General features: G+C 35.0%; 1 protein-coding gene across 1 annotated transcript in view; it reads left to right on the top strand.

Moving 5' to 3' along the window:
• FBN2 (fibrillin 2) overlaps positions 1-23,126 on the top strand; it is a 224,600-nt gene that overhangs the window by 123,846 nt on the left and 77,628 nt on the right. The window contains exons 14-20 of the mRNA XM_024120349.2: positions 11-133; positions 1,790-1,912; positions 7,187-7,339; positions 9,730-9,783; positions 11,375-11,500; positions 13,408-13,533; positions 18,478-18,597. Coding sequence (XP_023976117.1) covers positions 11-133; positions 1,790-1,912; positions 7,187-7,339; positions 9,730-9,783; positions 11,375-11,500; positions 13,408-13,533; positions 18,478-18,597 — 825 coding nt within the window. The remainder of the gene's footprint in view (positions 1-10; positions 134-1,789; positions 1,913-7,186; positions 7,340-9,729; positions 9,784-11,374; positions 11,501-13,407; positions 13,534-18,477; positions 18,598-23,126) is intronic.

Here is a 23,126-nt window from a genome sequence, read left to right as displayed (position 1 = left end):
CCTTCTGCAGATCATGATGAATGTACAACTACCAACATGTGTTTGAATGGGATGTGCATTAATGAAGATGGCAGCTTCAAGTGCATCTGCAAACCAGGATTTGTCTTGGCTCCAAATGGGCGTTACTGCACTGGTATGTATGGCTTTGAGATAGGAAAGTAACCATGATTGAAACCATCTTTTTTATTTGAATCAATCATGCGAGAATTACTTCAGTTTCTTCATGTGGATTTTGTATCATTCACCTCTCTTGCTAATTCAGTATGGCAGGTGTCTGAAGTTTCCTAGAAAAACATACATTGTGGTTTATGGAACACTAATATCTTTACAAAAATAATAATGGCATAGGAAGAATTAGGGAATGACAGATTGGTTCTAGCAAGTCTGGAAAAGACAATATAGAAATAATTTCTCTCTACTCTTTGCCTTAATAAAAAAGAGGAAGAAAAAAATCTTGTGTTCTCAGAACTAGAGTTTCCACTGTCATTCATTACTGGTTTTGCATTATATCTTTTCCATAAGCTAATCCACGGATCATTTGTTACTATATCATTACCTAAAAATCTTACCTTGATTTCGTGAAGAAGTAATTTGAATATTCCTAGCAATTGTTTTGTTTATAAAACCCTTTTGAAGGCCAAGCTCTAGTGATAACTTTAGGAAGCAAAATACATGACTCTTGGAAATAAATAAGACTGTATTATGTTTATACTCACAATTGGAATTTAGTAAGATGGAACAAATTTTGAAGTTTTACTTAAAAACAAGTTATTTACAATTTTCTTCTTTTAGACAAAATTAACTCCATAAATGCTTTCTGCCTTCAATTATACAAACTTATCTGAATACCAAATAATACTCATAACCAATCCCTGTAATTTCAGTGAAATTCTGGGGACAGTAGAGAGTGAAAAATCAAGACCGATTCTTGTATTTCTGAATAAAAGTAGTTTCTTGACTATTCAGGAAAAGGGAGTTCAGTATTAAATAGAAATATTGTAGCTTTGCTGATTGAACTCATTCATGGGATGTCATCTCAAGGTTAGCTGACTTGGATTAATCACAGGGTATGACATTAGCATTCTGTTCCAGTGTGTAGCATGACATTACAGCATGTAACATTTTAGCATTTCTTAAGAAACTTAAGTACACATATAAAGATCACCTAAATCTCACCAGTTCCTGCTTTATTGAACTCTTTATTAATTTTTTAATTACAAATGCTGTAATCCATAAATTTTGAAATGCTCATGATTTGGCAGCCCCGTGTTTGGAAGGCTGTTTCCCTTTTGGGGGAAACCATTTAATGGTGGGTTACAGTTCATAAATTCAACCAATTGAATTGAAAATTACAAGGGAGACCCCAAATTATTTTGTTATTATGAACTAATTGAATTAAAATTAAAACAGCATCTTAGTTAGAATTTTATGTGTGTGTAACTAAAAGTTAAATACAAACACTGACCTTAGTTTTAAGAATTTGTTTCACTTAACTAATTTGAGTTAAATAGCATTTAATATTAAGCTGAATTGCCAAATAAATAATGAAAAATGAATTTGTGAGACTATTCTAAGTGGTACAATGAGTCAACTTTCACTCAGTCTTTCTGAAAAATGTTTGAAAGAATTGCATTTGTGTATGAGATTTGTTGTCACATCTGTGTGTTCTTCCACAAATTATAAAATTGAAAACAAAATGTTGATAATGTAGAGTGGTGGCAACAGGTGAACTCTGTAGTAAAGTTAAATTTACCCAGTAATGGCCCGGCTTGTGTTTCCTTCTGGGCAGATATTGATGAGTGCCAGACCCCAGGAATCTGCATGAATGGGCATTGCATCAACAATGAAGGGTCCTTCCGCTGTGACTGTCCCCCAGGCCTGGCTGTGGGTATGGACGGACGCGTGTGTGTTGGTAAGTGAAACATTCTGTAATGGCCCGACTGACCAAATGATCTTTGAAAAAGGGATAAAGATATATCCATACAATAGAATCATATTCAGCCATAAAAAGGAATGAAGTATTGATACATACGAAAGCATGGATGAACTTGAAAACATTACGCTAAGTGAAAGAAGCCACACATAAAAGACCACATAGTGTACGACTCCAAATGAAATGTTTGTGAATGTCAAATCTGTGGAGACAGAGCAGATTAGTGGTTGCTTAGAGCAGAGAGGGTGAGGGTGGTGGGAGAAGGGGGTGATCACCAAATGTATTTTTGAGGTGGTGAACTGTTCTGAAATCAGCTAGGATGATGATCAACTCTGTGAATATGCTAAAAACTATTGAATTGTACACTTTAAATGGGTGAATTCTTTGTATGTGAATTATATATCAATAAAGTGGTTTAAAAAAAATGGACAAAGAGCCCGGCTAGCTCCCTTCAGAATCCTCTGCTGAGATGCAAGTCAGAAATGCTGGAGAAGGAAAAAAAAAAAATTGTCCTTTACCAGCATTCTTCATAGTGTTAGATAACCACATCTCTAAATACAATGGATTTATTATATTTTATAATTAATAACAAATAAGACTTGAAATGGGCACTGTAGTTATATTTAAATAAACTCTTGTTTTTATCCCAAGAAAATCTATTTATTTATTTATTTTTGCCATCTGAGTTTTTAAAATTTTTTTTATTTTTATACAATTTTAAAGGTTACTTTCCATTTACAGTTATTACAAAATATTGGCTATATTCCCCATGTTGTACAATGTATCCTTGAGCGTATCTTATACCCAATAGTTTGTAGCTCCCACTCCTCTACCCGTATATTGCCTGCTCCCCCTCTTCCCCCCTGTAACCACTAGTTTGTTCTCTATAGCTGTGAGTCTGCTTCTTTTCCCAAACAAAATTTTAAGTGTAAATAATTTATACAATAGAACTTCGACGTATATCAAAAGCTAGAAATGTTTCTAAATAGTTATTCTTCATCACTGTGTAACTAATGATAGAAACCTGGGAAGAGTATGAGAGAGAATGTATATTTTATTTGAAACCATTCAGAATTCCTCTTGGATACTTTTGAGTTACCAGGCATCAGCTTTAAAGAAGCAGGCAAAATGAAAATGTCATTGGCATTTCGAAACCCAACCAACGTGTCCTAATGATAGCAAGAACAGAGTGAGTGTGTTGTAAAAATACATTGAAGCCGTATTCTCTCCAAAGCACTTTCGTGAAACTTCTAGGGTGAATTAACCATTGTGCACCATCTGTTTTCAGGTCATATAGTAAAAGGCAGACATACTCACTGGTTTAAAAGTATATTTGAGAGAAATGAAATTCTTTCTCAGACATAGTTGGTTTTACTTTATTCTTACCTATGGGAATCAAAACATTTGGATTCTGAAGGTTAAAAAAAAAAAGAAGCAACAGCAGATGGAAATAATCTGACCACTTAAAGTTTCATCCACTCTATCCAATCTAGGATTTATTTCAGCTTACAAGATTGTCAGCATTTCGTTCAGGGCTATTTCAAATACAGTAACTAGAAGAATGTAGCTCCTTGCTGCTTAGAGAGCTAAAATATTTTCAGTTGCTTTTTTCCTTTATCTAAATGATTTTGCTGAAACCTATGGTGCGTACAAAACCAGTTTTGGAGGGAGAAATGATTTTTCTTTTAAGCAACCGACATATGAGTAGTTGTTAGGAATTCAGTGTTCAAACACAAATATTCCTTCTCTTGTCCACATACAGAAAAGGCATTAGAAATTTTGGGGAAACCCTCTCCAGTTTTTCACAATTGTGGTTACTTAAACTTTTTAAAATAAAAATACTATTTGTTCTGTGTGTAAAATTATATATTACTGTTCCCTTAACATGCTAGATATGTTTTCTTCATGTCTTCTGCCTTTTGAAATGCTTTTAGATGCATTGATTGTTGAGGTTAGAAATGAATCATTACTATGAATTATTATTAGAGTTAGCACTTTAATTTTAGATTTTGTTTGTTCATTTTTGTTTCCCTAGATAGTGAGATGTGGGTTTTTATTTTCATAAAATTAAACTACTATTGTAACTAGTATGTTGAACAAGCATGACTCACAGGCAGGATATGAACAAAAGGCAACTGTATTTTGTTTTTTTCAATCCTTTAAAAATATATTTTTAATTATTCAATGGGAGAAGTTTATCCAATAATTAAGGAAGAAAACTCAGGCACCCCCTTACTTTACTATTTTTAGATAGCAAAAATTTATATGACTACTTTAGGTAATGAAAATAATCTGAATTTAGCAATTAGAATGTCCAGCATCATATAATAGTTAATATTCGAACTTGATTTGAAGTTATGACTTCCCTCCCAAGCTCAGACCTTTGTGAGGAAGACATTTCTGACTCCACAGGCTCAAGTGCAGGAGGAAAGGTGAGAAGGCAGAAGCAGTGACAGTGTCCTAGGGTGGCTTCAAGACTTCTGGGCTTCACACGAGTTTAAAGCCAATTTCTTCCTCGTGGGTGATTTCGTGATTATGTCAGGGGCGTTGGCCTGCCCTTCCCGAGACGCAGACACTGCATTTTTCTCCTGGTGGCCACTCCTGGCTCAACCTCTTGTCTTTCTGCAGTCCACTTCAGACAGAGATCTAATGGTGTCTCATCACCCCTCCATGTAGTCGTTTTAGGAACCTCTCTTAGTGTGGCCCATGTCTCATCATAGGGCATGCCACCCTTTGCCCTCTGAACCGAGTGAGTAGAGGTTCTACAGTGGGAATAGCAGCCACTCTCCTCTGTGTGCTAGGTGTCCCTGACAGAGTTGGGTACAAAGCTCTTCAAGTTGCTCCCTGCGAAGCTCTGCTCTCTTGACCAGGGGTGAGGATGGAAGCATGCCCAACTTGTAATCTGGCTCTTCCAAAAAAATCCTCCTCAAAAACTCTTCTCTTAATTGCTATTCTCTAAATTGTATCCTCGGTATTGGGAGGGGTTTAAGGACCCAGCAACCAAGTTTCTATCTCTACTTCCTTCAGGATGGAGTCTCAAAATTCACCTTGTTATATGATATTTAGCACCATGGGATTTCAGCTTAAATTTCCTTTTTAACATCCTGTTATGTTAGTATGTCAATATCTTCATGAACACTGTTTGACAGTTCTGTCAGGTAAAAGGTTAATTTTTTTCTTTACCCTAGTTCTGCTGTTTACTAGCTATGAGGCCTTAGGCAAGATACATTACCTCTCTGTGCCTCCTTTGCTTACTAGTTGTTTTTGAAGATTAAATAAGTTAACATTAGATGTATTTGTGTAAAGCTTGAATGATGTCTGGCACAGAAAACATGCCCAATAAGTTAACTATTACAATTATTACTGTTTTGTTAAATCGGAATAGTGATGTTACATCAAAAATAGTCTTAGAGTTGCTGCTTTAATCTATAAAGAAAAGTTGATACTGAAGAATGAAAAATACAGTTAGCATCTTGTGTCCATACCGATTTTACCTTTGGTAAAGATAAAGGTAAAGTATGATAATTCCATGAAAAAATCCTTTAGCAATTCCAATTTTTAAGAAAGAAAAGACATGGAGAAATTTGGTAACATATGGAACAGGTATATCTTAGGATTAAGTCCGCTCACCGACCAAAATATTCATGTGAGCATGTTCTGATGGTGCTGCTGGTATCGGTGCCTCTAATCCTGTCGACTGGGAACAGTGGCTTGGTTACGTTGAAGAGAATAATGTGAACTAAGGTTCCAGTGTGGGGTCTTTGAAAAGGAAAAAATCAACTGTCTTCATTAAAAATAGAAGTGAGTACCATAGGCTTTTTATCAACTTGCTTCTAAAAATTGTTCCTGGCTTATGTTCTCGACATGAAAACAAAAATAACTTTGACCATTCTATGATGCCTTTTGAGATAAGTGGTACCATCCTAAGAACTCATAAAAATCTTATTGAAAATCATGAACTATGTGGTATTTGTGCATATTTGTCATTGTGTTGAGTCCTATTCTTATGTGTAACTCAGAGCTGACTGCCAAACTAGGCCATAGCAGAAGCAGAAAGGGACAGCACGTCCCCTTCCCAGGGTTTGTGTGGTAAAATCTTATGACCTTCTTCTATCTGAGCATACACAGATCTCATTGTTTAATGCAGCCACACGTCTCATTGTTTTAACGGGAAATATCACCACATCGTAAGACATAGGTGACTCACTTTGCATAACAAGCAGATAAAGTTATTTCCAACAAGTTATGAATAATTATAGATATTTATAATAATGCTTATCGCTTTGATGGAATTGCCATATCAATAGACTGCTTAAAAGCTCTACTGCTTCTCTGGCCTGTATGATGATCTGAGTTTTTTTTATAGATCACCATTTACCATCTCATAAAGTTGTATTATATTTTATGAGAATTTAGAATGAGAGAACTAAGCAGGATACACTTCTTTGGGGTGTAACAGGACATAGTAGAAAGAGGAAAAGTTTTGGAGGTCACACAAGCCTGAGTCTGAATTCCAGCTCAGACAGTGGATAGTCTACAGTTTTGAGGTACTTATGTAACCCCTCTGAACCTCAACCTCCTCATCTATAAAAAGTGGATAATGATCACTATCCTATGGAGTTGTTGACCTGAATGTTCAACAAGATAATGTCTGTAAAGCAACAAGCACAATGCCACAGATACATAGTGATAGTTATTGAATATTATTTGTGTAACGGGATTTATTGAGAGTCTGCAATGATTAAAACATAGTCACAGCAGTAAACTGGGGGCTGAAGAGAAAAGTCACCTAACTCAGAAATTTAAGTAAGAAAGTTCATGACCAAGCAGTATCATCTCAAGGTAGTTTAACTGCACTGTACTTCATTGTTCATAAGAACTTCTAAAATAGAAATAATATTAAATGTAGTCAGTGATTAGAGCTCTAAGTCTTGTTTATAACTCTGGAAATATACCTGGCTCAATGAAAGGCCCGTGAGGAAAAGTGGGATAATTGATGCTTGTGTAGCACATAAAACTTCTTGGAGAAAAAAAAAGAATTGTTGATAATGCATTTATTCTTTTCCTCTCTCAACAAACATTTGTTGATTTCTTAACACTATGAGATGCTAAAGATACAAAGAAAAAGAAAAGTGGCAGATGCCTTCTAGAAGCTTCCCATATAGTGACCACTTAAGTTACAAGAAGCCTTCAGTTTTGAAATCTCTTTGTCTCTATCACTGTCTCAAATCATTGTTCTTCTGTCTCCTTTAGATACTCACATGCGCAGTACATGCTATGGTGGAATCAAGAAGGGAGTGTGTGTCCGTCCTTTCCCTGGCGCAGTGACCAAGTCTGAATGCTGCTGTGCCAATCCAGACTATGGTTTTGGAGAGCCCTGCCAGCCATGCCCTGCTAAAAATTCAGGTAGTCACCTTCACCAGTTTCACACCTGATAAAGAATCTAGAAATGTCACATTAGATATATGGCCAAAGAGTACCTTGGCTCTGAAGTGTTTTGTCTTTATTTTTAATGGAAGAAAAGAAATCCAAATCTGTGTTGATATGTGAAGCATATAATAAAGAGATCTGTCTTGTTTTTACTTATGATCTCTAGGCAGAGAGAACACACGGTTAATTTTATGATTATTTATTTATTTTATGATCCAATTATGACTGTTACAATGGATTCTTTATGTGAATATGTTAGCCTCAAAATCTTCCATCCCTTCTGTCATTCTGAAGATAAATAGCATAAAATTTACGTATCACTTTCAAGGTTATAATAAGTTCATGAGAATACACAGAATGGTCTTAGGCTGCAGTCTATCAGAAGTTCCAGTCTATCAGGAATCTATCAGTAGTTCCAGAAAGTCATAAATTTATTTCTGAATGTTGTCATAAATTATAGGCACATTAAACAGTTTAATTCTTTGACTATTCTATGACTTGTTTATTCATATTTTTATGAAAACTGTATTGAATAGATGTAAGTACAGTAGGGAATCAGAAATAAACACAATCTCTTCTCCTTTAAAGTTGGGAATAGTTGAAAATATAGGTAGGCAAACATATAAATTACAGTTTAGTATGATTGCTGCCTTAAAAGGGACATAAAGAATTGGGAGAGCACAAAGGAAGGAGCAGTTAGTTGCCTGGGGAGGCTGGGAAAGACTGCACAGAGGGGTGGAGGCTTACTTTGGTCTTGAAAAAAGGAATAGGAACTTCCCAGGTAGAAGATGGAAGAAATGAATTCCAGCAAAGGAAATGGCTTGTAATTCTGTTAAAAATCCTAAATGCACTGTTCAAACGTAGCAAAATGGTGAGAGTCCCTCTGGAAGAATTACTGAGTATGACATTTTTTAAAAAGAGGAGTTAGTGAAGGAAGTCTTCCCCTAAAATGTTAAGTGAATTATGCATATTATGAAAGAAGTGCAAAAATTGATAACAAGACTAGGTAAAAAGATTAGTGACTAACAAAATGAGTTGTGAATATAAGTGGAAATATAGGACACAATAAAGGTAACATTGAGATCAGTGAGAACAAATTAAACTAAGTAATTAATATTGTTGATAAATATTGGAAAAAATATGAAGTTAGTTCCCTACATTAATTGTTACAAAATAATTTTTTTGTAGAAGATACAAACTTTTTGTTATCTTGTAATGATAAAGGGCTCTCAAAACAGACCCCAAAGACTAAAATACATATATAAATTAGAAAAATATTTTATTTAATTTATAAAGAATTTACATTAATCAATAAGGAAAGTTGAAATCCTCTATAGAAAAAAATACAGTGTACACAGACAGAGCTTCACAAGCAGAAAGGCAAATGGTAGAGTGCCATATAAAAAGATGTCCAATCTATCTAAAATTAAAAGAAAAGTTTAAAAAGGTGTCATTTTTGTTTATTAGATTGGTAAAATACAAATGATTGATTTTCCCCAGTGTTGGGGAGGATATAGAGAAATGGGTACTCTCTTACATTGGTGCTAGAAAGATAACCTGGGATATTTAGGGAGAGGGGAACTATCAAAAACCTTAAAAGACACATAAATTTTGAGCAGTTTTACTTCCAAGAGATTAACCTAGTGATAGAATTGAACTTTGTATTTTTTTATTATAATTGCAGAAAGTTGAACAAACCTAATTTCATCAATAAGAGATTGATTGAATGAGTGTGGTAGATCCATATAACTGAGAAAAGATGTTAAATTGTCTATTATAAATAGGCTATTACATGAAATGTCTATTGTAGAGTACAGAGGGTCCAAGCCTGCTCCCCACTTACAACCTCTATGACCTGAGCATGTTACTTCCCATCTCTATCCAAGCTCTCTTGAGAGTAAAAGAGGAAAAATAACAGTATCTAGTTTGTGGTATTGGGAGGATTAAATAAATTATTAGATGCAAAATGCTAGAACAATACCAGGCACATCACGTGGTAAATGCTATTTATTACATAAGTGTTTTCTATTATTTTATTATTGAGAGGAGAAGAAAAGCTAAAAAGCAATCTCTGTTGTACAATTTAGATTTTTTTAAAGTTTACATAAGTAGAAAATATTTGTAATGTTTATCAATATATTAATGAAATTCAGGGTGATAATCACAGTTATTTTTATTTACTTTTTTATGCTTACCTGTGATTTTGGAATTCTTAAAATAATTATGTGCTAGAAAATGGTCCTTTTTTTCATTTTAAGTTATTGCAGGTAATTCTTAATGATAGTTTTGGAGTTATGTAAGTGACTTGTGTATGGAACAGATATAGTTTAGAGTTTTTGATTTCTCTATTTGTTTTTATCTTACAGCTGAATTCCACGGTCTTTGTAGTAGTGGAGTAGGTATCACTGTGGATGGAAGAGGTAGCTCTATTCAATTCTCAATCTTATAATAATTATATAGTTTTATAGCTTTTATTATTATATTATAGATAAGATGTATTTAATATTATAAAAATATATCAGTATAAAGTAATAAAATAAATTATCTCCTAGAACAATGGTTATAAGCTAGATGATATCAATCAGTATGTAGATGTACATTTTTCATAGTAGATAAATATTTATCTGTTAAATATGCATTGTTTAAAATGTCACTAACAAACTACAACCATGATTTTACGGATACCGTCACTTAAGAAGAAGCTAGAGCTTGTAAAAAAAAAAAAGAAAAACAAGACAATTTAAAGAAAAATATTAAATGATGGTGCTGACATGGTTTAAACAAAAACAATCTGTAAGAGATATTTGATATGGATCTTTAAGAGATACTTGAGATATACTGCCCTAAAAATAAATTGACTACTTATGACTAAGAATACTAAAATGTTTCTGTCCAACCAAAGAAGTACAAGGTTTCATTAGTTTTCTTTTTTAAATTTAGCACTATGATTAACAAAATTCCAATATAGAACTTGAATATTAAGTACATATGTGTTTATAAAGTTATTTTATATGTTATTAGTGTCCTTTGTTTTTTAAAAATAAAATTGTAGTGTGCTAATAATCTTTAGTTTACATATATATTCTAATACTTTAATGTTTGAGGAGACTTTAGACAAATTATAGATTAATTGACAGTAAATATCACATTTTTTTTGCACAGAACATCAGAAACCAGAGCAAAGGAGCAAACTTTTACAATGATGTTTCTCCCAAAAATTAAATTAAAAGACTGACATTTCTGAAGTATTTAAGGCTTCCCAAATTCTAGAACACAGTAGTTAGGATTAAAATTTGAGCATAGTTACCAAAATTTTATTTTATGCCGACCCCGTTTTTTTATTCCCTTTCAATATGGCCTCCCCAACAGAGCCAGCTGCCCGTTGCAACTAGATGGTTGCTCATACAAGCACATCATTCCTCAAGTCCCACGGCCCACGGGTAACAGAGAGTAGTCATGTTCATGGCTTGTTATAAAACATTGTGTTCTTAAGCATCCACATTTGAACTGTCCTCTCCATTAATTTCAACTTATCAACAATGAGAAACATTTAATAAGTATCATATTACTTAGTTTACTTTAAAAAATGATAATAAAATAGAAATATTCCAGGCCTTCAGGACCATAAAATTATACAGACACCCTAATAAATCTTTGCCTTTTAATTAGATAGTTATAATACCTATCAAGTTGAGTTTTCCTTTGGGTTTTGAGCCAACAGTCTATAAATTTCTTTATTAATTTTATCATAAATGCCAGCACATTACATGGCTTAATTCTTTGAATTTCTGCCGGTTCCCTTCATTTTTCTTTTGACTCACCAGGAAGTGTCCCATATCTCTCAATTTTATTCTCACTCCTTATTTTCATTTCCTTTCCCTTTCTGAACGGCAGACAAATTGGGGGTTTGCAGGGTTAAACACTATGTATTTTGAGTGATCTTTACTAGACATACATGTATCAACAAACAGTAAGTGGCTGTGAGCATTAAACTTTGAACATTTAATGCAGATATCAATGAGTGTGCTCTGGATCCTGATATATGTGCCAACGGAATTTGTGAAAATTTACGTGGTAGTTATCGTTGTAATTGCAACAGTGGCTATGAGCCAGATGCCTCTGGAAGAAACTGTATTGGTAAGTTATTTGTTTTATTATACAAGAGCCTTTTGTATAGTTTAATCCCATGGATTATAGGAGAAATCAAACTACAAATAAATGAGTAAAACTAGAGATCTTACAGTTTTTCTTGTTTCCTTTTTAGTGCAGAGATATAAAAATATGGGAATCAAACAAATGCTGTTACATAGTAACAAACTTTATAGTGGCACAATTTAGTATTTAAATTATTTTTTTCCCAAGTGAATGGACACAGAGTCAGTTATCGGCCTGTTATATCTGCATATATCTTAATCCTATAATTTTTCAAATAATTCAAAAATTAATGAGGCAGTGTGGATAATAATAAGTTAAGAAAATTAAATATTACAGGTTGACTTATAAAGAATAAGTTGCTGCAACATATCCAAACATGATAACTGAGATAGGTGTTTCCTTTTGTAATTTATAAGGGAATGTTTGAAAAAACTCAAGTATGTAGTTCGTATGTTCAAGAATTTTTGAAGAATCTAAATTTTCCCATGGAGCACTTGAGTTCACTTTTATAAAACGAATGTTATTCAATCCATTATTATATATAATAATTTTTACATCTAACCACTGATGACTCTTACATACAAGTCTTGATGATTATTATTAGAAAGAAATACATTTTTCTATGTTTATGGCTCTGGGTTTTATTACTGATTTTATGTTATTATATATCCATTTCACCTTGGATTGAAGATATACATACAGATGGATATATAAAGCTATATTAAATATCATGTACTTACAACAGATTTTGATATCTGTTGGGAAGGGCACCAGCCAGAGATTACTGAACATTTATAAAAATATGCAAACCAGCTAGTTTTTATTCCCCAGAAGCAAAGTTGCTTCCAGCATAGTGTCCAAGTACAGTTGAGCACATGAGTACCCTACTGAAAACAGGGAGATTCAGTGAGCATTTGCACATTGAACACGGTTCATGGCACTACTCAACTCTTTAAAGTAGGTACGTGCATAATTTTGATAAAATTAAAACTAGATTTTAAAAATAAAAATGAATCCAAATTCCAGTTTTAGTTTGCTGGGGCTGCCCTAACAAAGTACACAAAACGGGGTTGCTTAAAACAACAGAAATTGATTGTTACAGTTTGGGAAGTCAGAAGTCCAAAATCAAGGTGTCAACAGGACCACACTCTCTCTAATGGCTCTAGGGGAGAATCTTTCCTTTCCTCTTCTAGTCTCTGGGTGTTTGCTGGCAATCTTTAGCATTCCTAGGCTTTTAAATGTGTCACTCTAGCCACACATCCATCTTTCCCCTGTGTGTCTTCACATAAGCTTCCCTCTGTATGTGTCTGTCCCTATGTCAAAATTTGCCCTTTTTCATAGGGACTCCAGTCGTTGGTGTCCATACCTATATTGGAATACAACCTACCTGGATCTTATTTTAACTTGATTACTCTATAACAATTCTATTTCTAAATAAGGTCACATTCTGAGGTACTGTGGGTTAGGGATTCAAAATATTTTTTGAGAGACCCATTTCAACCCGTAGCATGGACTAATGGATAAATAAATAGTGATTCAGCTACTTGATAAAATGTACAATGATGAGGGAGATTATGGTGATGCTTAAAATATAATACTGCTGCAGGGCAGTAAGTAAATGAAGAACAAAGTAGTAATGTGCCTTTTCCGAAGCATTACATACCTCCCAGGAACTTCAAAACATCTTAAAAGTAGCCACAAGAATAAGAATGTTCCATATGAGTAAAACCAAATATATTTTGCTTAGGATCAGGAATGTGCTTTGGATACGAAGAGACTGAGTCAAGGTATGGGGTGAGGAAACAACAAACAATAAAAATAAAACATTTTGATCACTGTGCTGTTTGTTTCACTGTGTGTGTCTCCTGTCTTCTAACGGTTGCTTCCAGACATTGATGAGTGCCTGGTAAACAGACTGCTCTGTGACAATGGCCTATGCCGAAACACACCTGGGAGCTACAGCTGCACCTGCCCACCTGGCTATGTGTTCAGGACTGAGACAGAGACGTGTGAAGGTAAGAGCCATCTTCCTTCGTTGTGAACAGTAAGCACCTCAATATGCGTGAACCACAAGTACGTTATGAAGCAATAGAGCAGAAAGAATGTTGTTTGAATATGTTTTAAATTTTATAATCTCTTTCAGCTAATCTGCCAGTTTTAGAAATAGCATGCATCTAACCCAGTTTATAAAACCATCGGTTTTGTCCCATTCAGATGAAATATCAACAAACATTTTAAATTTAATGGGAAAAAAGGTGAAAGGAGCCAATTTGTTTTACTTGCTAATAAAATGTCAGATTTTTGTTTATTTTTCCCTTTTTAAAACCACTGTGACACATTAGCCTGGGGGAACCTGCACTGTAATGGCAAAGTCAGCTCTTTGGCATTTTATTTATGAAATGATTGATAGACTTCAGAGGTTGGCCCAGAAAATATTTGGGGCTTGAGTAAAAGTGGTCACCTTTATTAAATTTATAGTCCAAGAAAATTGTCCTTTGCATTTGAAAATTTTGAAGTTATAATTTGGGCTTAAAGATCATGAATCACTGTTTAAAAACATCTTCCTTTTCTTTTAAACTCATTTTTCTTCAGTGGAAGTTACATGAATGAGTTAAATGCTTAGGAAAGGCCTCATTTTCAGTAGATACCAGCTAAGCAATGAGTGCCTTCAATTATGTTTTTGTTTCTTGATCAAAGTACTGTGTATTTCAGAATACTCTGTTGTATGACTACTAGTCATTGTTCCTTTTAAGTCTCACTGTGTGGGCCTACAGAAGCGTCCCATGACATTCTCAAATCCAATAACTACTTCCGAATAGTAACCTTTTCAAAAAACAAATTTCATCTTTAGTTATTTGGAGTAGCCCTTTTTTATTTGTTAAAGTATTTGTTTCCTAGTGACTTCATAGCCAAGAAAACTGCAATAGTAATATTATGCAAAAAGATGTTAACATTCTCTTCACCTTTTTGTTTAACTTCAAAGCATTCTTAGGAACAGAAACAAGTTAGGACTCAAACAGGATGCCAGAACAAACACAAACGATTTAGCTGAAGTCAATGAAATGCAATTACAAAGTGCAATTCTCAGTTTGGATTGAATTTGAGGGACCACTGAAAAGCAGTAATTAACCTGAAGAAAGAAAAAAAGGGAAGAAAAAAGAAAACCTTGGCATAAAATGCAGTTTTTCTGAACTTAGTTCTGATAACTGTTGAGTTCCCCTCCTATCCACCACCTGTGGCAGGAGCTGCTCAAAGAAAAGCACACTTTCCATTCCCAACTAAAGTACTTGAAGATTCATCCTGTCCATAGATGAGCGGAGATGACAGGGGGCACACTTAAGAATTTTGAATATTTTCACATAATATGTGTTTAGCCTAAGCTTCTTAAATGTATTCAACCAGAGTCTTTATTTTCTAGCACCCACTCCCCTCAACACCTCTGATCCTTCAAAATTGCCATGAGAAAGTTTGTAAAAGAAAAAAAATTCTAGCCATATTTACTCCATGAGTGTTTTGGAGGGCGGGAGAAGGGATTTCAAGAATTGTGTTTCTTTCCATTTTTTTTTGTTTAACATCCTTATTGGAGTATAATTGCTTTACAATGGTGTGTTAGTTTCTGCTTTACAACAAAGTGAATCAGTTATACATATACACATGTTCCCATATCTCTTCCCTCTTGAGTCTCCCTCCCTCCCACCCTCCCTATCCCACCCCTCTAGGTGGTCACAAAGCACCTAGCTGATCTCCCTGTGCCATGCGGCTGCTTCCCACTAGCTATCCCCCCTACATTTGGTAGTGTATATATGTCCATGCCACTCTCTCACTTCGTCCCAGCTTACCCTTCCCCCTCCCCGTGTCCTCAAGTCCATGCTCTAGTAGGTCTGTGTTTTATTCCCGACCTACCCCTAGTCTCTTCATGACATTTTTTTTTCTTAGATTCCATATATATGTGTTACCATACGGTATTTGTTTTTCTCCTTCTGTCCATTTTGCTTTTATTCCCGACTTTCTACACTTCCTTCTCACTGCCCTTTATCAGTTTTATCTATTGTCTCTTGGAAGATAAGCTTCTGTTAAATGTCAGAAAGCTCTGAAAGCAAGCATAGCTAAGGATATCATCTTGATTTAACTGGGAAGCTGATGATTATTAGGACTGGTTTCCCTGTCCATAGCGACAGTACCCTTTGGTGCTATTGTGAGGGAGACACATAACGGGGAACTAAATGGCTGGTGTCTGATTCAGTTTGGTCAGTTTGGTTTGCATACCAAATCATCAATATTTATAGCATATTTCTTCCATTTTAACAAGTAAGATGAAATTGAAGGGTACTGAGAGGTGAAATACCAAAGGGTAAATAAAAGAGATTCGCCTACTTAGGTGAAAAAGTGAAGAGTAGGAGCTAATGGTGTTTAATAGTATGACATTGGATGATTACATAAATATTAAGGCATATTAATACCAAATCAGGCAACAGTGATGGTTAGAAAACATGGTCTTTACTTATTTTGTCCAAAGGATAATTGTTCCTGATAAACCTGAACCTTTTCTTTAATACGAAATATGTTTTATTATGTCGTTTATAAGAAAGAAGTTCATATTATGTAAATAAAAGAGAAAAGTTAGAGAAATATTTTGGTTCTAGCCTTATGACATTTGTGGAAATAAAAATGATTTATTGTGAGAAATCCAACCAATAACTGTTATTTCTACACTTTCTTCCCACTATTAAGTTATTTGCATTTTATTAAGTGTTTTGCAAAAAAGAAATAGACCTGCAGGCCACGGATATCTTTTTCCCTTGGGTGTCCTCCTTATTTCCAGCCTTGCATTCACACAATAAATTTGTCTGCCTGAAGCAGTTCTCTGCATGCTCTTCTTTCTAAACTAATTTCCAAAGACTAGGCAGGGAATTATCAGCTAATTCATTGCCCATTCTAGCTTTCTCTCTATATATTTGCTATATTCACTAATTTTGCTTGTCATTCATGTTTTCAACAGACTATTTTAAATACGTAATAAATAGCAGTGATCAAGTTTCTCTGATATTTCAAACTGAAGTTACGAAAATTTATTTTACTTTTTTTGTTTGAGCTCTGAGAGTCTGTGAAAGTTAAAAATTTTTATAGCAAGCACTGTGGTTTAGATTGTGTTTCCAGTGACATAACTAGTTAAATGTAAACCAGATGTGCTTTGAAGTTTATTTCCAGGAATGTACAGTGAACTGTTTCAGTTCCTGGTTCCACGACATTTATAACATAAAAACATTGTATTTAAAGAAAAATTAAACAGTTTATATTTGTAGCTGTCATGGCATGTGTTTATAGTTTTTGAGTTCATAATTGCTTAATATAAAATAGGGATTTTGAAAGTATATGATACTGACATTTTTCTTTTGGGGGAGCTTCTTACAAATAAAATTAGTAGGTAATATATCATCTGTCTTCAGATTAGGTATCTGCTGCTTTTTTGGCTGATTTCTTTTTTACATTGTGTTTTTATTGAAAGAATTTTAGTACTCTGGAATAGATGTTTTCATTCCAAATCTGTGCTGTATTTATAAAACCTGCTCTTGTATTTTTCTTTTAAGAGGCTTTCTTGCTACAAATGACCTGAAAGAAAGATGCATTTATATTTCTTCACACAATTTCTACTTGAAGAATTCATTTAATACCTGGGTACTTCTTTAGTAGTTTTGAAATAGCAAAGAAGGAACATAACTGTTTTCCACATGGATTTTTAAATTTGCATTTCAAGTCCACAGACTTGAAAATCAGCGAGCCCTGCCTTTTCAGAACCAGTTTAGTTTATATTTGACTTGAGATGTTCAAGAGTAAACATTACAATCTTCTAGTTATTTATTTGCATGTTTTCCTTGGTATATATAGTATTCATGTTTAATTCAAAGAGGTGTTTAGAAAAAAATAAGTATTATGGTGAACTCAGAAACTGTAGTGTTCAACAAAAAAAATCTTGAAGTATGTTGACCTGTTTCAGATAGTTAACCAAATACAGAAAGAAATCCATGTCTCTCTTCCTTAAATTGAGCGGTTTAATTTATATTGAAGGTCAGTCTTTGATATTGTTTCTAAACACTTTAGCTAAATCTTGTATTTATTTTTAATTAACTCATGTTAAACTATTTAACTTTATTGGCTTGACATTTTGTTTAGTCACCACTTGAGAACATAGGCATACTCTAATTCTGACCATCAGACTTCTGACCATCAACAGGAATTGTTTATATTATGGTATATGATTTGATTTAGGACTCAGATCAAATTAATGATGGTAAAGATCTATTTAAAACAATTAAAAGATTTTTTTCTCCTTCTAATTTTAGCACAATCAGTTGTGCTTTAAAAATGTCTTACACCAAACATGGAAATGTGAATGGGAAGGTGGATAAGGGCTAGAGGAGAATGCTGTACCCAGTATTAAAGTTTCATCCTTTATTCCCTGATTTGTATCCAAAAATTTGGAATTAAAGCCAGCATTGTGATATGTTGTCTCTACTACAGGCTTTTTAAATTCTTCCAAAACCTCTCGGAGCCACAGATGACAGAAACAGTCACTTTTGTGCAAAGCACACATTGCACCCAGGAATATGTTGCTTTCCATGGAATCAGAATTCAAATTTCCTACAGGAAGATTACATCTCATTATAGGAGAAAATGAATCCAATTATGTAAAGTTGTAGTGAAACAGTGAAGATTTCGATGCTAAACCCTTTCAAAATAGGCTGATTCCTGTAGTCCTACTGAGTCCCCGGCCGTGCACATGTGTATTCACACTGTAAAATGCACTTCTCCGTTCCCCATTCACTTTATGCCTCATAGAACCATATTAAAATTACAAGAGCCAAGTTTACCAGACATTCTGGCATAGCGTGGCTTGTTGGAGTAATATTTTCCAGAAACACATGGCAGCTCTAACAGAATCTTTTCCTTCTGGATTGTAGATATAAATGAATGTGAAAGCAACCCATGTGTCAATGGGGCCTGCAGGAACAACCTTGGATCTTTCAATTGTGAATGTTCTCCTGGCAGCAAACTCAGCTCTACAGGATTGATCTGTATTGGTAAGATTCACACGCGGTGCTGATGTTTCAGTTTCACTACAAAGATAAGCAGAGACCTCAGGACTTCTGTGGATAAAAACAGAACACGATCACAGGAAGCTAATAATTAGGAGTTACTTCAGTTGTTTTCTCTTGTTATCAAGATAGGAGTACAACATGATAGCATAAACTGGACAGGCTCTTAAATTTTGTTAGATTCTGGGAAGCGTTCCCTTCTTATAAGTATATATATTATGCTATACGTTATAAGCATTTCCATACCACACACATATTTATATTCATTCCCCAGGAATGCCTTAGGCATCAATACAATCAAATCCTTACTGCATACTTTTTATAAACAACCTTCAATGGTAAACAGAAATGTGATCGCATTTGGACTCAGTTAACAAGAATTTAAAGAGTTTAAACTTTAAACAAATAGAAAGAATTTATTGTTTTTTTTCATTTCTCCCATCAATCATAAATTTATGAGCTCCAAGGAAGAGAAGATAACTGTTTTCTTGCTTTGGGAAATCTCTAAGAGAGAAAGATTCCAAAACTTCCAAGACATCTTTCAATGTATCTCAAAACATATAAGGTCAGTTTTTGATAAAGACGATAGGAGATATATAAAATGAAATAGTCTGATCTATCACTATAAGCAACCGTTCAGCATATGTAAGGGAAAAAACGATCCCAGTCATTCTTTCCTGCTTCTAGTGTCTATGGCTACACTGGCTAGGTATACATACTTCATATTATTACCTAGTATCCACCTTTAAAGGGAACTAAATATATATTTCCAAGTAGTTAGGGACATGTTTCAGTTTTACATAGTGCCAAATAAATTGGCTGTTTTTGTTTGTTATTTATTCAATATCAACTTTCAATTTAGTATTTTCCAAAGACAATAGTATTTTCAGTATTATGTCTGATGCTAGCAATATTTAGCTGGATGCTTAGAGTACCTGTTTGTCACAGGAGGAGAACTGACCAAGTCCAAAGTTTCAATGAAAACCTTCCCTTTGGAAATGCCAACTCTTCATCTCCCAGTGAGGTACAGCTGGTGAAATTTGAGGCTTGCTCAGCCCTCCATACTAGGAAATAGACTGCCATCTGCCTAGGGCATTACTTTTTTTTCTCACAGAATTCCTAGTTTGGGGGGAGGATGTGTGGGTTGGTTCTGGTAAGGCAGAAATATTTTTGCTAAGCCACAGTTTCCAACTGAGATAGACTCGTTTTATTATGCAAAGGAAATGAACTCAGCATTAGTCAATTAATGTCTCAGAAAACTAACTCTATGCCACTTGGGCATCAAAGATATCTTAGTTTTTGCTTTGTCATAAACATGTCTATGATTTTGGCCTTTACCCTTATAGTTATTAATGAAAAGGAACAAAGACTTTTTATTTCCAAGTCATTATGTTGGACACCTAAACACCACCATATTTTTCTCAGCCAACGTGTTACGTGTTTTCATTCATCGTGATCAAATTTGAATATCCCAGCCTAAAGCTGCTCAGAAAGAAATTTACTTAATATTTTTAAATTTTAGACATTTTTTTCTTCTTTTTTTATTAAAAACAGAATTCTAGTTTTAAAAAGGGAGTTAATAGTAAAATATACTTAGGAAATATTATGAATGTACTTTTTAATAGGACTGTCAAATGGCTTTAATCAGTAATTAGCCTGCAAGCTGTTCCTTGGTAGGGGCCAAATCTCTAAATTTAGAACTGGATAAAAATTCCCTGATGTAATTAAAAATTTTAAATGTCAGAATGTACATGAATTAGTTAGATACAAAGAATATTTAGGGATTTAGAAGATATTATGCAAACTTCCTAAGTATAAACCAGTCTTGAAGTGTTCTATAAACTGCTTGAAGAGACAGCTGTATGCTGGTTGAAATGATTAAATATAATAGAACAATAAATTTGGTTAATCTTTCCTGCATTACACTGCACACATCTGATAGCTCTGCATAATCTAGTCCAATTTCCCTCATTTTTGGCTTGGATCTGCATTCTGTCCTTAAATTACATGGACACGACAGGGGCAATGCTCCTCATCTTAGCCTATTAGCAGTGTTTAGCACAGTTCATCACTCATCCCTTCTCAAGAAGTTTTTCATTTATGGCCTCCTCTTTTTCTCCTTTCACTTTTCTGGCGCGCTTTCTCAGTTTCCTTTGTTAAATCTTTCGTATTCTCCTGTTTTCCAATTTGAAATGTCTCACAGGTCAGTCCTTGGACCTCTTTGCTTCTCTGTCTTACACTTATGCTTAGATGGCCTCTGCATTGACTCACATTTCTCTCTCCATCCTTAATCTGTCTGCTAATTTCAGACTTGTATTTCTAATTATCTGCACAGTGTCTCCATTTGGGTGTCTAGTTGACATTTCAGACTTAGCATATCTAAAACCAAATTTCTATCTTTCAGCTTAAATCTGTGTCTCCTAGAATCATTTCTTTCTTGTCAAATGGTAACTCCATTCTTGTAATTGCCATCCTCTAAAATCCTGGAGTCATCCTTGATGTCTTTCTCTCAAACTGCACATTTAATCCATCAGTAAATCCTATTGATTGTACTTAAAGTTTATCCATATTTCAACCACTTCTCACCAGCAAGACCAACAACCCCAGTCCAAGCCACCATTATTTCTCTTCTTTTTTTTTTTGTGGTATGCGGGCCTCCCTCCGCTGCGGCCTCTCCCGCTGCGGAGCACAGGCCCCGGACGCGCAGGCTCAGCGGCCATGGCTCACGGGCCCAGCCGCTCCGCGGCATGTGGGATCCTCCCAGACCGGGGCGCGAACCCGGTTCCCTTGCATTGGCAGGCGGACGCGCAACCACTGCGCCACCAGGGAAGCCCCTATTTCTCTTCTTGATTTTTACTGCAGCCTCTAGCTTATCTGCTTTCCCTGCTTTATTTTTTTCAGAGATCTTAACCAACCTCTGACTATATAACTACATCTATATTGTGACTCTGTGTGTGTGTGTGTGTGTGTGTGTGTGTGTGTGTGTGTGTGTGTAGGTATATAGGTACATACACAAAAGAAAAAACAGGAGATAGAGATGGATTGTATATGTGTGTGTATGGATGGATTTGGGGACTTTTCAGTGTTGATACAATACCAGCCTACAGAAGCAGAGTAAAGCCTCTGAAATCATACAATGCAGGTTTGAATCTTGATGCTGACACTCTCCTAGCTGGTTGACCTTACTTGGGTAAATTAGTTGACCCCTGTGCCTCAGTTTTCTCATCTGCAAGTTCTCCATACCTCATAGGGTTGTTTTAATGGGTAAATAAACTAATACATGGAAAGCCTTTAACAGTGCTTGTTGCTACCTCAATAAATACTAGCAAATATTATTATAATATATCTTGCTTAAAATGACTATAGCCAAGGTGATAAATCAATAATTAACCCAGTCCTTAAAAGACCATTTAAATACACAGTAGCCTTACACAAGCATCTCTGTTTCCTCTGTGCTATGGAACGTACAGGTTTAAGCCCATAAAAAACCTGTAGGGCTTCCCTGGTGGTGCCGTGGTTGAGAGTCCGCCTGCCGATGCAGGGCACACGGGTTCGTGCCCCGGTCCGGGAAGATCCCACATGCCGCGGAGCGGCTGGGCCCGTGAGCCATGGCCGCTGAGCCTGCGCGTCCGGAGCCTGTGCTCCGCAACGGGAGAGGCCACAACAGTGAGAGGCCCACGTACCGAAAAACAAAAAACAACCTGTAATTTGAGACCTGATACAAATGCATATGAGCAAATCTTTTTCATTTGCACACAGTTTTTATCCAAACTGAATCTCAAAACAAAAAAAAGCAAACAGACTGCCTATCTCTTCCCCACATCCTTGCCCCATAACTTTTTGTATTCAGTCAAGGACAGCATTGTTTGTTTTGTTTTATCCTCTGTCCCAGAGGGCTTGGGTTGCAGGTAATGTCCTCTTGTTCCATAGGGAATCAGATTACAACGTCTCCCTTCATGGGCCTGCCAGTTTCACCGCAATTCCCTTTCTGTATTTCTGGTTGTATTTTCTTTTTATTGTTGATTTTAGCAGTATAACTTTATTTGCCCTTATTATTAGATGAGTTTTAAAGTAAATAATGTAGTTTACATTTAAGTCTATGATGCATTTTGAATTAATTTTTGTGAAGGGTGTAATGTCTATGTTTATATTAATTTATTATGACCTTAGGTTTGGTAATGACTTGGATACAACACCAAGAGCATGAGTCATGAAAGAAGTAATTAACAAATCAGGCTTCATTAAAATTAAAAACTTCTGCTCTGCAAAAGATATGGTCAAGAGAATGAGAAGCCAAGCCACAAACTGGGAGAAAATATTTGCAAAAGACATATCTGATAAAAAGACTGTTATCTGAAATATAAAGAGCTCTTAAAACTCAACAATAAGAAAACTAACAACCTAATTAGAAAATAAGCTAAAGATCTTAACAGATACTTCACCAAAGAAGATATACAGATGGCGAATAGCATATGAAAAAATGCCCACATAATATTTCATTAGGGAAATGCAAG

This window comes from Physeter macrocephalus, chromosome 8 (genome assembly GCF_002837175.3).
Source record: "Physeter macrocephalus isolate SW-GA chromosome 8, ASM283717v5, whole genome shotgun sequence".
NCBI classification, from domain to species: Eukaryota; Metazoa; Chordata; class Mammalia; order Artiodactyla; family Physeteridae; genus Physeter; species Physeter macrocephalus.
Note: the sequence above shows the minus strand (reverse complement) of the source record. Positions and strands in the feature narration are given on the sequence as shown.